The sequence below is a fragment of the Pteropus vampyrus genome, unplaced genomic scaffold (assembly GCF_000151845.1).
Source record: "Pteropus vampyrus isolate Shadow unplaced genomic scaffold, Pvam_2.0 Scaffold387, whole genome shotgun sequence".
Classification (NCBI taxonomy): domain Eukaryota; kingdom Metazoa; phylum Chordata; class Mammalia; order Chiroptera; family Pteropodidae; genus Pteropus; species Pteropus vampyrus.
The window spans coordinates 3,536,008-3,549,706 of NW_011889168.1; the positions used below are offsets into that span (position 1 = coordinate 3,536,008).

The following is a 13,699-nucleotide window of genomic DNA, read 5'->3' on the forward strand; positions in this document are numbered from 1 at the left end:
CCACTTCTAGACATCTTCCCAAGGAAATGAAATGAGTACTTAAAGGGAAACCTGCACTCTAATATTTATTGCAGCATTACTTACAATAGCCAAGACATGGAAACATGTATCTGTCGACAGATTATTAAATAAAGAAATTGTGGTACATATAGACAATGAAATATTATTCAACCTTTAAAAAGGAGATTCTGCCATTTATGACAACATGGATGAACCTAGAGAACACTATGCTAGGTGAAATAAGCCAGACCCACGAGAAAAAATATATGATCTTACTTTTGTGTGGAATGTAAAAAAGTTGAATCCATAGAAGCAGAGAGTAGAATAGTAGTTACCAGGGGTGAGGAAGTGGGGGAAATTAGGAGATGATGGTCGAAGAATACAAAGTTGTAGTTATGTAGGGTGAATAAGTTCTAAAGAGCTAATGTACAGCATAGCGACTATAGCTAATAATTCTGTATTGTATACTGGAAATTTGCTGAGAGGAGATCTCAGGGACTCTTAACACACATTCACACAAAAGGTAACTACATGAGGAGGTATGTTAATTAGCTTGACTGTGGTAATCATTTCACTCTGTATATAACTAGTGGACATTACCAATGGAATATGAAAAAATGTTTATCTTCAGAATATTTTTTCTGTCTATGGGAACTCCAAGAGGGCAAGGACTCTGCCTATCTTGTTCACATCTGTATCTTCAGTGGTTGAAACACATAGCAGGTGATGAAGAGTTTATTTCTTATTCAAGAAATATCTTCCCACAAAGAAAACAGTAAACCCAGGTGGCTTTACAGTCGAGTTCTATAAAACATTCAAGAACAGATCATTTAATGCTGTATAAACTCTTATAGAAAATAGAAAAAAGAGGGTAAAATCCATAATTCATTTTGTGAAGATAGTGTATTCATTTCCTAGGGTAACAGAATACCACAAACTGGGTGGCTTAAAACAACAGAAATTTATTGCCTCAGTTCTGGAGGCTGGAAGTCTGAAGTCAAGGTGTCAGCAAAGCCATGCTTCCTCTGGAACCTGTAGGGGAGAATCTTTTCTTGTCTTTTCTTAGCCTCTAGTGGTTTGCCAGCAATCTTTGGTGTTCCTTGGCGTGCAGCTATGTAACTCCAGTCTCTGGCGTTGTCATCACATGGTATTCTTCCTCTGTCTCCTGTCTTCACATGGCTGTCTTCTTAAAAGGACAGCAGTCATATTGGATCAGGGGCCCACCCTACTCCTGTATGATCTCATCCTAACTAATTCCATGTACTATGACACTATTTCCATATAAGGTCACATTCTGAAGTACTGGGTGTTAGGACTTCAACATCTTTTGGGGGCGGTACAACTCAACTCATAACAGATAGCATTGCAAATAACAAAAAAAAAATTCAGGTTTGTCTCATTCATGAACATAGATGCAAAAATCCTAAATGAAATGTTAACAATATATAAAAAGGATAATATATCATAACAAGTTGAGTCTATCCCTGGAATGCAATATTGGTTTATTATTGGAAAATTTAATAATATAATTTATCATATTTACAAATTAAAAGACAAAACTCGTGATTGCCAAGAAAGACACAGAATAAACATTGACAAATTTTAGCATCCGTTTATAATTTTTTTTAAATTAACAAAATAGGAAGAAATGGGAACTTGTTTCACCTGAAGAGAGTCTCTACCAAAAAAAAAAAACCTATCATTCTCAATAGGAAATGTTGCAAGTTTCCCTTTAAACCAGGAAAAAGACAAGGGCTCTACTATCAGTATTTCTCTTCATTATTGTATCACAGATTCTGGTTCAGTAAGACCAGAAGAAGAATTAAAAAGTATAAGCATTAGTGGTCCTTGGGTCAGTGATTGTTAGGGGAGTGGATCTGTGAGGCTCACGAGCTTACACTGCATGGTGACAATGTCATGGACTCTTAAAACAGAGCTCCTGGACATTTTAATGCACATCCTGGGGAACCTACTCAGCCTACCTTCTTCTAACAAAATTTAAAACTTACCAGATACCTACCTGGTCTGAAAACCAGATCATCATCAAGATTATTTCTATGATGGCCTTTCTCTGAGTCAAATCGCAGAACCTAGTAGGACACATGGAGCTCAGATTTACCACAGAGAGTGGGCATGTGTGCACCCTGCACTTTGCTACAGACTTGCTTCATCAAAAGCCACTCCCCACCCACACTGTGTCCCCACTCACCCCCAAATCCTGAATTAATAGGAGTGTGTTCCAGAGTGTTACTATCCCTATTTCCCCAAATTGTGTTTGGTCTTACACTATGGAATGCTGAGGATTTTCCACAATAATGCTAAGATACATATTATATACTATATGTATTATATGATGTAATATCTCCATTTTATAAATAAGGAAACTGAAGCTCAGAAAGAATAAGGAATTTAACCAAAGTCAGACTATACTGGTGTGAAATAATAGAAAATATACATGTTGGTTTCTGCCCCCCAGTTCCTGATACAGAGCTCCTAAAGTCTTTGTAATTTTCTAAGTGGTAAGAGCACTAGGAGCATTTTTTGTTCTAATATTTAATTTTTGACCCCATCCCTGACACAGAACTCCTGAAAACCTTGTAAATTCCTAAGTGATAAGAGCACTAGGATCATCTTTTGTTCTAATGAGGTGACTCTTAGTGGGCTCTTGGATGGGGGCTGGTCACCAGAAAGATCAAGTCATGATTGGAAGCTTAGAATTTTCAGCCCCAACCTCACTCCCACCCATCCTCCAGAAAGAGGAGAAGGGCTGGAAATAGAATTAATAATGATCATGGCTACATAAAGAAGCATCTATAAAATCTCAATAGCACGGGATTCAGAGAGTTCCCAGGTGGGTAAATATATCCACACCGGGAGGGTGACACACTGCAACTCCATGGGGACAGAACTCCTGCACCCAGGACCCTCCCAGACTTCGCCCTATGTATCTCTTCATCCGAATGTTCATCTGTATCCTTTATCATGTCTTTTATATGTTTCCCTGAGTTCTGTGAGCCACTCTAGCAAATTAATTGAACCTGAGGAGGAGGTCGTGGGAACCTCTGATTTGCAGCCAAATTGGACAGAAATTATGGATAACCTAGGAACCTACTACTTGTGATTGGCATTTGAAGTGGGGTGGGAGTAGTCTTGTAGGACTGAGCCCTTAACCTGTGGGATCTGACACTATCTCCAAGTAGATAGTGTCAGAATTGAGTTAGATCGTAGAACACTCAGCTGGTGTCACAGGGAATTGCTTGGTGGGAGGAAACCTCCAGACATTTGATGACCAGAAGTGTCAGAAGTGAAGTGTTCTTTGTGAGAGTAAAGGGGACACATAGGAAGAAGAAGTTCAGTCACCTGGATACTCTTGTTGGACATGGTCCTAGATCATAGGATTAGAGTTAGGCTTATACTGGGCTTTTCCCTATACAGAAGAGGGAAAACTGGGTGCTTTTTCTAACACACTTGTTAAATGATAGAGCTAAGTATTAAATGCAAGTAGGTCTGAATCTAAAGGGTGACTATTACCTAAGGAAAGTCCAATTCCATATCTTCTCGAAGACTCATTCTCACCTGGGGCATGGGGCAGCTCTATTTCCCAGTGTCCTTCAAAATCTCCAAACACCATTCACACAGTGATAGATGCAATCACTGACACTCAAAGAATCCAATTAAGGAGCCAAAGAAACCCCAATCAGTGTCACTTATCACTGGCCCACATAACCACAAGTGCTACAGCCCCTCTCCCAGTGATTGACGGCCACAGATCCTCAATCTGCAGCTTCCCAGGCCTCCAATAACTAATTACCTTGGGACTCAAATCATTGGAGCCACGTCCCTGACAGCACCAGCAGCCAATTACTGACCTTCCAAAACTGCCAATGGCCAAATTATAGGAATTATCAGAGCATGCAGAACAATCCCTTAATTCTTGATTGTCTGGTCTTTTATATGTTTATCATGTCTGAGATTTTACCCTCTTACAAGCTAACAAATTTTATAGACGCTGACAGAAGACATGAGTCTCCTGGAGCAGAGATAGCATGTACATCATGTTGGCACCCCATGTCCTCCAAGTCCCACAGGAGTGACACAGAGGGGCCTTGGTGGATGCTGTACACACAGTAGGTTTACATCATAGCCAAGAAACACTGAGCTTGAGGAATCCAGCCTGCTCTTTGTCCCAGAGAGAGACATCACCTCATCCCTCAAGGTTGCTCAGTGTCCACACAACCCTGAGAAATAGCCAAGGTAATGAGTGGTCAAGGCTCTGTATCCTTAGCCAGAAAGTAGTCTATGGCCAGGCTGTTATACTGCAACCCACACAAAGTGTTTAGACTGACTTGCAGATGTTTGGTGTCACTGTCAATAATGACAATGGGGCAATACATGGGTCCAAAAGTAAATCCTATCTCCAATGGAGAGACATTGTGTTTCCCAGTCTTCCCCCCATTTACAAACATATAACCCAAAGGGGCACAGTTCATTTCAATTCAGAATTTGTTGTTAAACTTGATTGGGATTACCACTACATTGGTTTGGTTAAGTTCCATGAGTGGTCTCATCCAGGGCTTGTAGCCCAATTGCTAAACATGGCATAATCCGAGGCAACTCAGGTGTCAGAAGGAGATGAATTTGTATTAGTCAGATCTAAACAAGGTTGTGCTGCCCCATGTGTTTGTACAGGCATGAGGGAGGTCTGTGTTCATAAGCTGACACTGATGGCATCGAACACAGCGGAATAGTTTACAACTAGCCATATTCACATGAGTTTTTGGGTGTTTGTCATCCCAAGGAAATGATAACTAGAAGCCGTACCTGCTGTTTGACTCCGGGAGACCATGTGATTGTTTTATCATGCTGTAGTGTTCTATCTCATGGACAATGAGCATTAATTGTCTCACCTCTCACCACGCAGGGTCTAAGGTGTTCCTTTCCCAACTACACTCCTTCCACTGCCATGAATTTGGTGTGTTCCATCCCAGTGCCTATAACTTCACTTTTATCCAATCATTCCCTACTTGCACCCAGACCTTAAAGGTCTGGGTGTAAGAGGGCCAAGGGTATTTTTATAGAACTTACAGAGTTTTTGTTACGTCTTCTATCTTGGCCAGTGTGGGCCACTGGAGGGGAACTCAGTGATGCGTGTACTTAATCAAGTGGCCATTGTCATTATGACCTAGGACTGTGTCCATCCAAGAAGAGAATCCTAACCTTAAGCCTAACTCTAATCCTATGATCTAGGACCATGTCCATCCAACAAGAGTATCCAGGTGACTGAACCAGAAAGAAGTTCAAATTCCCTAGATATATTTGGAGCTGAGCTATCACCTAGAGGGTTACCAACTAGTCTGGCCTGGGATGCTATGAGAGAAAGGAAAGATATACATCATGTCCAGGAATGGCAGGTCAGAATCCCAAATTTTCAAAATTGGTCTCTATAACCCACCCCTTTTATCCTGATCATTATCCAGGAAGTGATTCCTTTCTGGGAACAGTCACATTCAGTGACCAAACTGCCTTACTAAGGTGTATGGATCAGAAGGAAGTGAGAGAAGTGGAGTCTGAAATCCTTTTGAGTCCATTTTTGAGGAGGCCGTTCAATGTTCAACAATATTAGATATCCGCTGATGGTAGAAAGCATGAAATGTCTATCAAATACTTTGACTATTGGTCCATTGTTGGGTGCACCATTGTCAGACTGCAAATGGTCTGCATCAGACACTTAGTGTCTTTTACTCTATGTCCTGTCTCTGATGGTGGATATGTTGCCATGTCCAAGAGGCAGTGGCAGTGATCTGGGTAGTGCAGGCTCCATCAGCTACTTAATTCCAGATGGTCTCATCAGAGAGCAGGCCCTTACTATGGGTGTCTACATGGGTCACCCAGATTGACATCAACTACTAACCATCCATTACTGATCTCCAACGGGCCCCCATTATTATCCCCAGAACCCCCCCATCACTCTCACCAGAGACCCTTCATCAGACAACCTCCTCCATCACAGTCTCTCAGACAGACCCTAAAACCTCAAATCAAGTTCCAATTCTCTGCCAACTACTCTTAAGCTGCTTCTGAGAACCACTTCTATTTCTGGTCCCCATCCCCAAGACCACCTTTTCTAAGGGCTGTAAGGCACCGTTTCTGTGCAGCACATTCTAAAGTTGTGATTTTCAAATTTTTTAAAGCATCATAAGCCTTTTTAAAAACAGATATGGTGGGAGCTACACGTGCAATTTGGGTTTCTTCGGTCAGCTAAACAAGGGTCAGTCAAGGACAAGACTCCGCCTTTTCTGCAACCAGTCGCCCCGCCCCCAGCTCAAGTAGACATGCTTATTGGGTGATAAGCGTATCAGTCAAAGCAAGACCCTATTCTCGCGTGCCAAAAGACGAATGGCCCGGATGGCTCAGACGTTCTCACTGGTTGGAAAGGCTATCAATCAAGCCCCTACTTCCGCCCCCTGAGCTGGAAGATGGCCAGGTCCAGACCCCCGGCTCACTGACAGGCGGGCTTGTCAATCAGCCCTTGTTAATCAGCCCTCCACCCTCTTGCTCAGCATGACCAGGACCCCGGGAGCAAGAGCTCTTGATTGGCCACCCGCTGCCCTTTCAGCCGGAGAACCCACCCTCTAAAGGTGTTCAAAACCGCTCTGATGAACAACTGATTAACCCCAGGGTTGTCACTGGCTCACAGATCTGTCACAACTGGCTCCGCCTCTTCCCGGACATCTAAGGGCACAGAGACAGGCGGGCCTGCAAAGTCTCTGAGCCCATTCCTGCTTCTCTCTGCAGGTCCTCTTAAGGTGTCGTGTTCCGGTGACCAGTCTCGCCCAGGAAGAGAAGAGAGGTCGTAGGGCAGTATTTGTTTCCTTGACTGTAAGTGCACAGTGGGAAAAGGAGTCTGCACAACCGCATTAGGAAAAACAAAAACCTGGAGGCGGGTCCAAAACACTTTTAAAGATTAAGTCAGAGCTCGGCTACTTTGGTGTTCTCATCTAGCTCTTAGGTATTGGCATTCACTCAGACCGCCCACGTTGAATTTCGGCGTGGGAAATTTTACCCGCGTAGGAGCATGTGTCTGATTTTTTTTTAAATATATACATTTAAATTTTAACGAGAAAGTAGTTGTAATTGTGTGAAAAGAAATAACACAGAGGAAAAAATATTAGATCGTAATTCTATCAAAAACATGCCACAAGACCTAAGCAAGAAAACTCGCTGAGCTTCAGTTTCCTTTTTTTAAGATAAAGGTGGCATTAAGCTCTACCTATATGAAAATGCAGGGTGTCCACCTTAAAAATGAACCTGAATACTAAGAAATCCATCATGCCTTTTTAGGAAGAGCACCATATAACAATTCAGTTTATGTTAACCTTCTAGACAAGTTAGACACAGCTGAGTAGCTAAAGAAGCAGAGAAGCCAAGACAGGAAATGCTCTTTCCAGCTCTTTCTATATCACATTAAATGACCATGGATGGGCAGGTTATTTGATTTTCTGTTCAAGTTTGTCTTTCTTTGGTATCAAGGAGCTGTCAGAATTTCTTCTTCTTCTTCTTCTTCTTCTTCTTCTTCTTCTTCTTCTTCTTTTTTAATTCTCACGAGCCTGGAAAAATAAAGTCCTTTGAAAAGCTATTCTGTAAGATTCTGTAATATGGTAATGGTGGTGCTTAATTCGCTTACAATTCTAGTTAAAAAGTTAAAAAATAAACGTAGTAAAAATAACCATAACTAATAATCTGTTACCAGTTACACAACATAAAAATATATACAAACTATGCATCAATAACCTAAATTGTGAGGGGGAGAAGTAAAAATGTAGAGTTTAGGAATGTTATTGAAGTTAAACTTAAAATGGGTATAATTTTAATATACTTTATGTAAGCTTCATGGTAACCACAAGGGAAAAACCTGTAGTAATTACACAAAAGAACAGGATAAAGAAGTCAATGCATGCTGATACCAAAAGACATCAAAAACAAAAAAAGACAGCAGGAGAAGAAACAAGAACACTGGATCTACAAAACAACTAGAAAACAATTAACAAAGTGGCAATAGTTAAGTCCTTACCTATCAATAATTACCTTGAACATAGATTAAATTCTCTAATCAAAAGATATAGAATGGCTGAGTGGATAAAAAAAAAAAGACCCACCAATACGCTGCCTATAACAGACTTACTTTAGATTTAAAGACATATATAGACTGAGGATAAAGTGGTGGAAAAAATATTTCAAGCAAATGGTTAAAAAAAAGGCGTAGATATACTTATATCAGAAAAATAAACTTTAAACTAAAAATGGTAAATTTTATTAATCAAAAGTCTTTTTCAGGGTCAGATCCCAAACCAACCCATCTGAGCTTGATTTTTCAAAATGAGAGCTTCCTCCAAAAAGGCCACTCTGTAGGGTGAGTGGAATTTTCTGGAAAAGGGAGAAAGCTGATTCCAGGTGAAAAAAATGGTGGCCCAGAAGTAAATATGACTTAGCATCTTGTTGGAAGCAGAGGCCATCAAATGTGTGCATAGAATATTTTTCATTTAGATGGAATCTGTTAGAATCTACAGACGCGCGCGCGCGCGCGCGCGCGCACACGCGCGCACACACACACACACACACACACACACACACACACAGAGTCCTGCCTCATTTCGATGGGTTTAGAGTGTATTTCCTTTCTCCAACCCTTCCTCTCCCTCCCTTCCTCCCTGTCTCCTCTTCCTCCCTCCTCCTCCTTCTCTTCTTCCTTCTTTCTCTTTCATTAAAATAACAACAGAGTTTATTTTTAATTCCTGTTAGCATGGCGCATGTGTCTGATTTTTTAAAATAGATATATTTAATTAAATATATATTTAATTAAAAGAATAACACCCAATGCAGTTTGTGTGTCCTGTGGAGAGGAAAAACTCAACAATAAACAGAAAATGAATAGTGAGGAGGGGTTGGAATTTTAAATAAGGGAGTCCTCTTTGAGAAGTTGACATTTAGCAAAGACTTGAAGGAGATGAGGGAGTTGGAAAGAGAATAAAAAGACAAGGCTACAGCATTTCAGGACACCCAGAGGTCTACCTCTAATTGACACCTCGTGGCATAATTGATGGCTGCTCTTTCCCTAAACTTCAGCTGAGACCCTGGATACTCATTTTGACCCTGACAGAGTTCTCCAGACCCTCCCTACCTTTGAGACTGGCTCCAAGAATCCTGCAGCTTTTCCGACAACTATTAAAGGCCCTAACTGGCCTAAGTAGTTTTTCAAACCTTGTATTCAGGAACCACCACTTTCAATACCAGGCCCCAAATCTCTCAGTGGTGATGGCCAGGGTTCCAAAACCACCTTCCACTCTGGGTACACAATCTGAACATTCCCAAAACCATGATTACCACAATTTCATTTTTTAGGGCACTTATTAAAAAAAAAAAAACCTTCCATGAATGTTAAGGATTCGTTCACTCCACCAATATTTACAAACACCTAATCTGAGTCAGGGAATGTTATAAGCACTCTCAGATTGATCTTCTCAATATTTTTAGGATTTAGTTAATGCCATTAACCCCAATTGATAGAGAAGGAAAATGGGAACATAAAGTCACACATCTGGTATGCAGGATGTTGTGATTTGAATCCAGGCAGTCTGGTTCTAGAATATATGCCTTAAACCACTGTCTAGCAATCATGGCTCTTGTTTCAAAGTTGTCTCTTCAATTAGACACTTTCTCTAGGTCTTTCTCAAATGTCATCTCAGTGAGACCTTTTCCCTGACCACTCTAGCTAAAATTTACACACACACACACACACACACACAGTACTCTTTCCTGCTTCATTTTTCTCAACACTTATCACATTATACGTTTACCTAGAAATTATCCAACATTGTTATTCTTTACATTTATTATCTGTCTCCTACACAAGAAGTCAGCTCCAAGAGGGCAGGGATTGTTGCCTATTTTATTTACTGCTGTATCCCCTGTGACACAACAGGTGCTCTGTAGATATTTGTTGGATGAATGAATGAGTGAATGAGTGAACAAACCCTTCCAATGATGGCTGATGCCAAACTGCCTTGCCTGGATCCTGGTTGGCCCTGGACTCGCCCCTCTAATTCACATGCAATTGATCTCTGATGTATTGGCTTGTCTTACAAATATTAACATTTACAATTGGAATTATACCAACTCAGATGATTTTCTAATGAGAATGTTTACCCTGGAATGAATTCCGAGCCAATTTAATTCCTTTTGCAATGCCATACAATGGTGCAGTCTATTCACCAGAATGGCTATTATGAAAAAGATGGAGAACAAGCGATGACGAGGATGTGGCATTCACCACAGGGGGAAGTATAGACTGGAAAGTTGGCATGATTTACTAAAGCCAATTACCTGTCTACCCCATGACTTAGCAGTTCCGTTCCTTGGTATATGCCCAAGAGAAATGAGTGCATGTGTCCATCAAAAGGTGTGTATAAGATTATTCACAAAAGAATTATTCTTAATAGCCCCAAACAGAAAACTACCCATATGCCCATCGACACTGGAACAGATGAAGTGTGGTCTATTTATACAATGCAAAAGAATAGAACAATGAGGATGGACAAACTACCAATCATGTAACACAGATCTTTCTCACAAAATCATGCTAAATGAAAGAAGCCAGATGCAAAAATGTATGAATGCACTTACATGAAGTCCCAAACCAGACAAAACTAACCTACATTGTTACAAGTTGGGGGAGTGGTTACCCTTGGGTTGGGGAGGATGGACCTGAAAGCTTTATGAATAGAGAGAGGCCGCCTGAAAGAAGACTGAAGTGCCAGACATGTGAGTGAAGAAGCCATCTTGGATGTCCAACCCAGTTAAGCTGACTTCAGCACCAGCCACCGTCTGACACTAAGAACCACCTAGCTGAGCCCAGTCAACCACAAGACCATGAAAGATAATACTAAATTGTCATTTTAAGCCACTAAGTTTTAGAATGTTTGTTACACAGCAATAGCTAACTAGAACACTCAGAAAAGGCTGCAGTGGCCCTTTTAGGCCTGACACCCCCACTCCCACATCCCCCTCACAACAAAATCAACACTAGCCAGTCAGACTTTCAGTCCCTTTAATTAGGTGCTGTGAGGAGAGGGCAGAATGGCAGACAGGGGGTGGAGAAGGTGGTGCTTCTTGAGCCCCACGAGACAACCAGTTAGTCCTCATCCTCTGTCAGCTGGATCTTGCTGGGGTCAAAGCAGTTGGATTCCATGATGGGGAGGCCATTGGCTTCTCGGTATTTCACAAGCCTCTCAGCTTCCCGGCGGGCCCACTCCTGCATCCTGGAGGCAGCAGCATGGGGGGAGATGTGAGAGAACCTCACTGGACACCAATCCAAACCTTCGCTCCCATTCCTCAACGGGGCAAGACAGGATTCCTGGCAGAATCCCCTTCAACCTCCACCCTTGCCTCTGCCCACACTCATCCCATTCTCTTGGACACCATCCCATTCTCTTGGACACCCCATGTACCTGTAGTCAGGCAGATAAGCCACAAAGGTGGTGCCAAGGACCAAGACGATGGAGAAGCCAAAAAAGAAGACGACCCGCATGTTCCACATGTCCACAACAGGGTCCTTGTCATAGCCATGGGAGTCTGGATTCTGTGGAAGAAGAAGATGTCAATGAGGGTTTCCTGCTGCTCCATGAAGCCTTATGCTGGCCCTGCATAAGCTCACCCCCAATTTCACCGTGGACCAATCTCCCCCTCTCTCCCTAAATTCCTTTCTGTTCTTAGGGCTTGTCAAGCTCCTTACCACCACAGGGCCTTTGCACTCCCTCTGCCTGAAAAGCCTTTCCCTCAGAGCTAGTCATAGCTGGATCTGCCTCCTCATTCAAAGTTTTGGCTTCATCATCACTTCCCTTAGGAGGCATTCCTTAGTCACCTTGTCTATTAAGTTGAACTATAGAAAACTGCGATTTTCATAGGTCAAAATGATTGAATATTGGCAATTTCCTATGGTTCGACCTAATAAAATTACCCTCTACCCTCAAGTCATTTCTCAATCCACTTATCTTGCTTAATGTTCTTTCTAGCATTTATTAGTTTACCAGATCCTCTGTATCACATTATCTTATATGATTGATTATATACTCTATATTACCATTTCCAAATATTTTACATATTTCCTGTGTTCTCCACTATCAAAAAAGTATAAGAGCTATATCTGATTTCCACACTGCCCCCATAGGGCCCTGGCACACAGCAGGCCTTCAATACATGTTTATAGAATGAATGAATGAATGAATGAATGAATGAACAAGCATCCTATATATCCAAGCCTCTCCACCAGAGGTGAGTATTAAGGAAGTACCTTTTATATACCAGGCCTTTTCACAGACGAATTTCACAATATCCCAGTGAGGTGGAAAGTGTCAATAATAAACACCTTCTGATGCTGAGTACTAAGTGCCAGATACCGTTCTGAACATTTTGACTCACTTAATTACAAGAAGCAGGAGTTGTATTTTATTTTTTAGAAGGTGTCCTAATACTCTCATTTTACAAAGAAACTGAAGCACCAAGTTACTTGCACAAGGTCACACAGGTGAGTTAACTGTCAATGCCTGTATTCCAAACCAGGCGTTCTGATTTGAGTCTCTACTATCAACACAGCACAGAAGACCTCGTAGACCTAAGTTCAAATACCGGTTCTGCCACACATTCAGTCATGAGAACTTGGGCAAGCCACTCAACATCTCTGTGCTTCAATTTCTTCATCTGTACAATGGGTATGCTAATAGCACCTACTTCGAAATAGAGTTGTTTGGGAATAGATGAGTTAATGTATGTAAAGTGTTTAGAACACCGGCAGCGAGCAAGCGCCCTATAAGTGTTTAGTATTACTATTGTTATAGTATATTGCTTCTAAGTGGTTTGAGCACTGCCCACTTCAGGTTTGGCACCTGTCTACAAAATAAGGCCAATCTCGCCTCTGGACCTGAACTGAAGATACCACTGGACAAAGAAGGAAAATAAACTAAGCGAAATTCCCAAATCTCAAGGATTTCACCAGCTGCGCAATCCTCAGCAAACGAACAACGTCCTCCACGGCGCCCCGTCAGCTGGCCCCCGATTGACCCTTCTGGCGTCCCGTTCCGCCTCCCTCTCACCTTCTCATAGAGGTTTTCGTCCTCGGGATCTGGGTCCTCCTGCCAGCGCATATTTGGTTCCGGTGCCCGCTTTCCCACCACAGCGGACGGGGCGATCACAGCTCTGGAGGAGCTGGATTCCCAGCGAACCCGGGCAGCCAGGCGCCCTCGCGTCGCCGCTACTGCCAAAATGCGGCGAGCACACAAACCTAACAGTCCCGCCGCCATAACCGACAATTCTGCAGGCTCTCAGGGGCGGGGACGGAAATGCTACTGGGCGCAGCTGCAGTTGGCCTAAGCGCGATCATTGTCGCTCCGCCCCTGCCGCACTAAAAAGGTCCCGAGTCTTATCGGATTTTGTTTTCAAATGACTGGGATACTGAGCAGCCCTTTTTCTGCCACCACTGTCACAGCCTCAAGAGAGCAACCTTGCTCTAATCCTCTCGATCAGGCTACGTTTGTTCTACCTGAGCGGTCAGTTCCTTTCCTTGCTGAGAAGAAAGCGGTGACATTTGGGTGGGTGCAGTTCCCAGCCAATCACACCGAATTTTCTTTGCCTTCTGGGGAAGGGGCGG

The 13,699-nt window shown here is 42.3% G+C and overlaps 1 protein-coding gene across 1 annotated transcript; it reads right to left on the reverse strand.

Annotated features, from left to right (window-relative positions):
• Window positions 1-11,087: 11,087 nt before the first annotated feature.
• NDUFB11 (NADH:ubiquinone oxidoreductase subunit B11) lies at window positions 11,088-13,398 on the reverse strand. The gene is made up of 3 exons (XM_011380052.2): window positions 13,146-13,398; window positions 11,505-11,635; window positions 11,088-11,315 (listed from the first exon to the last, which is right to left on the reverse strand). The coding sequence occupies exons 1-3, from the start codon at window positions 13,350-13,352 to the stop codon at window positions 11,189-11,191; spliced, it is 465 nt and encodes a 154-aa protein (XP_011378354.1). The 5' UTR covers window positions 13,353-13,398; the 3' UTR covers window positions 11,088-11,188.
• Between the last annotated feature and the right edge of the window lie 301 nt (window positions 13,399-13,699).

Coding starts and splice junctions, on each gene's coding strand:
- NDUFB11 (XM_011380052.2), bottom strand. CDS start 13,352: ATGGCGGCGGGACTGTTAGGTTTGTGTGCTCGCCGCATTTTGGCAGTA. Junction 11,636..13,145: donor ACGAAAACCTCTATGAGAAG/GTGAGAGGGAGG, acceptor CTTCTTCCACAG/AATCCAGACTCCCATGGCTA. Junction 11,316..11,504: donor GCTTATCTGCCTGACTACAG/GTACATGGGGTG, acceptor TGCTGCCTCCAG/GATGCAGGAGTGGGCCCGCC.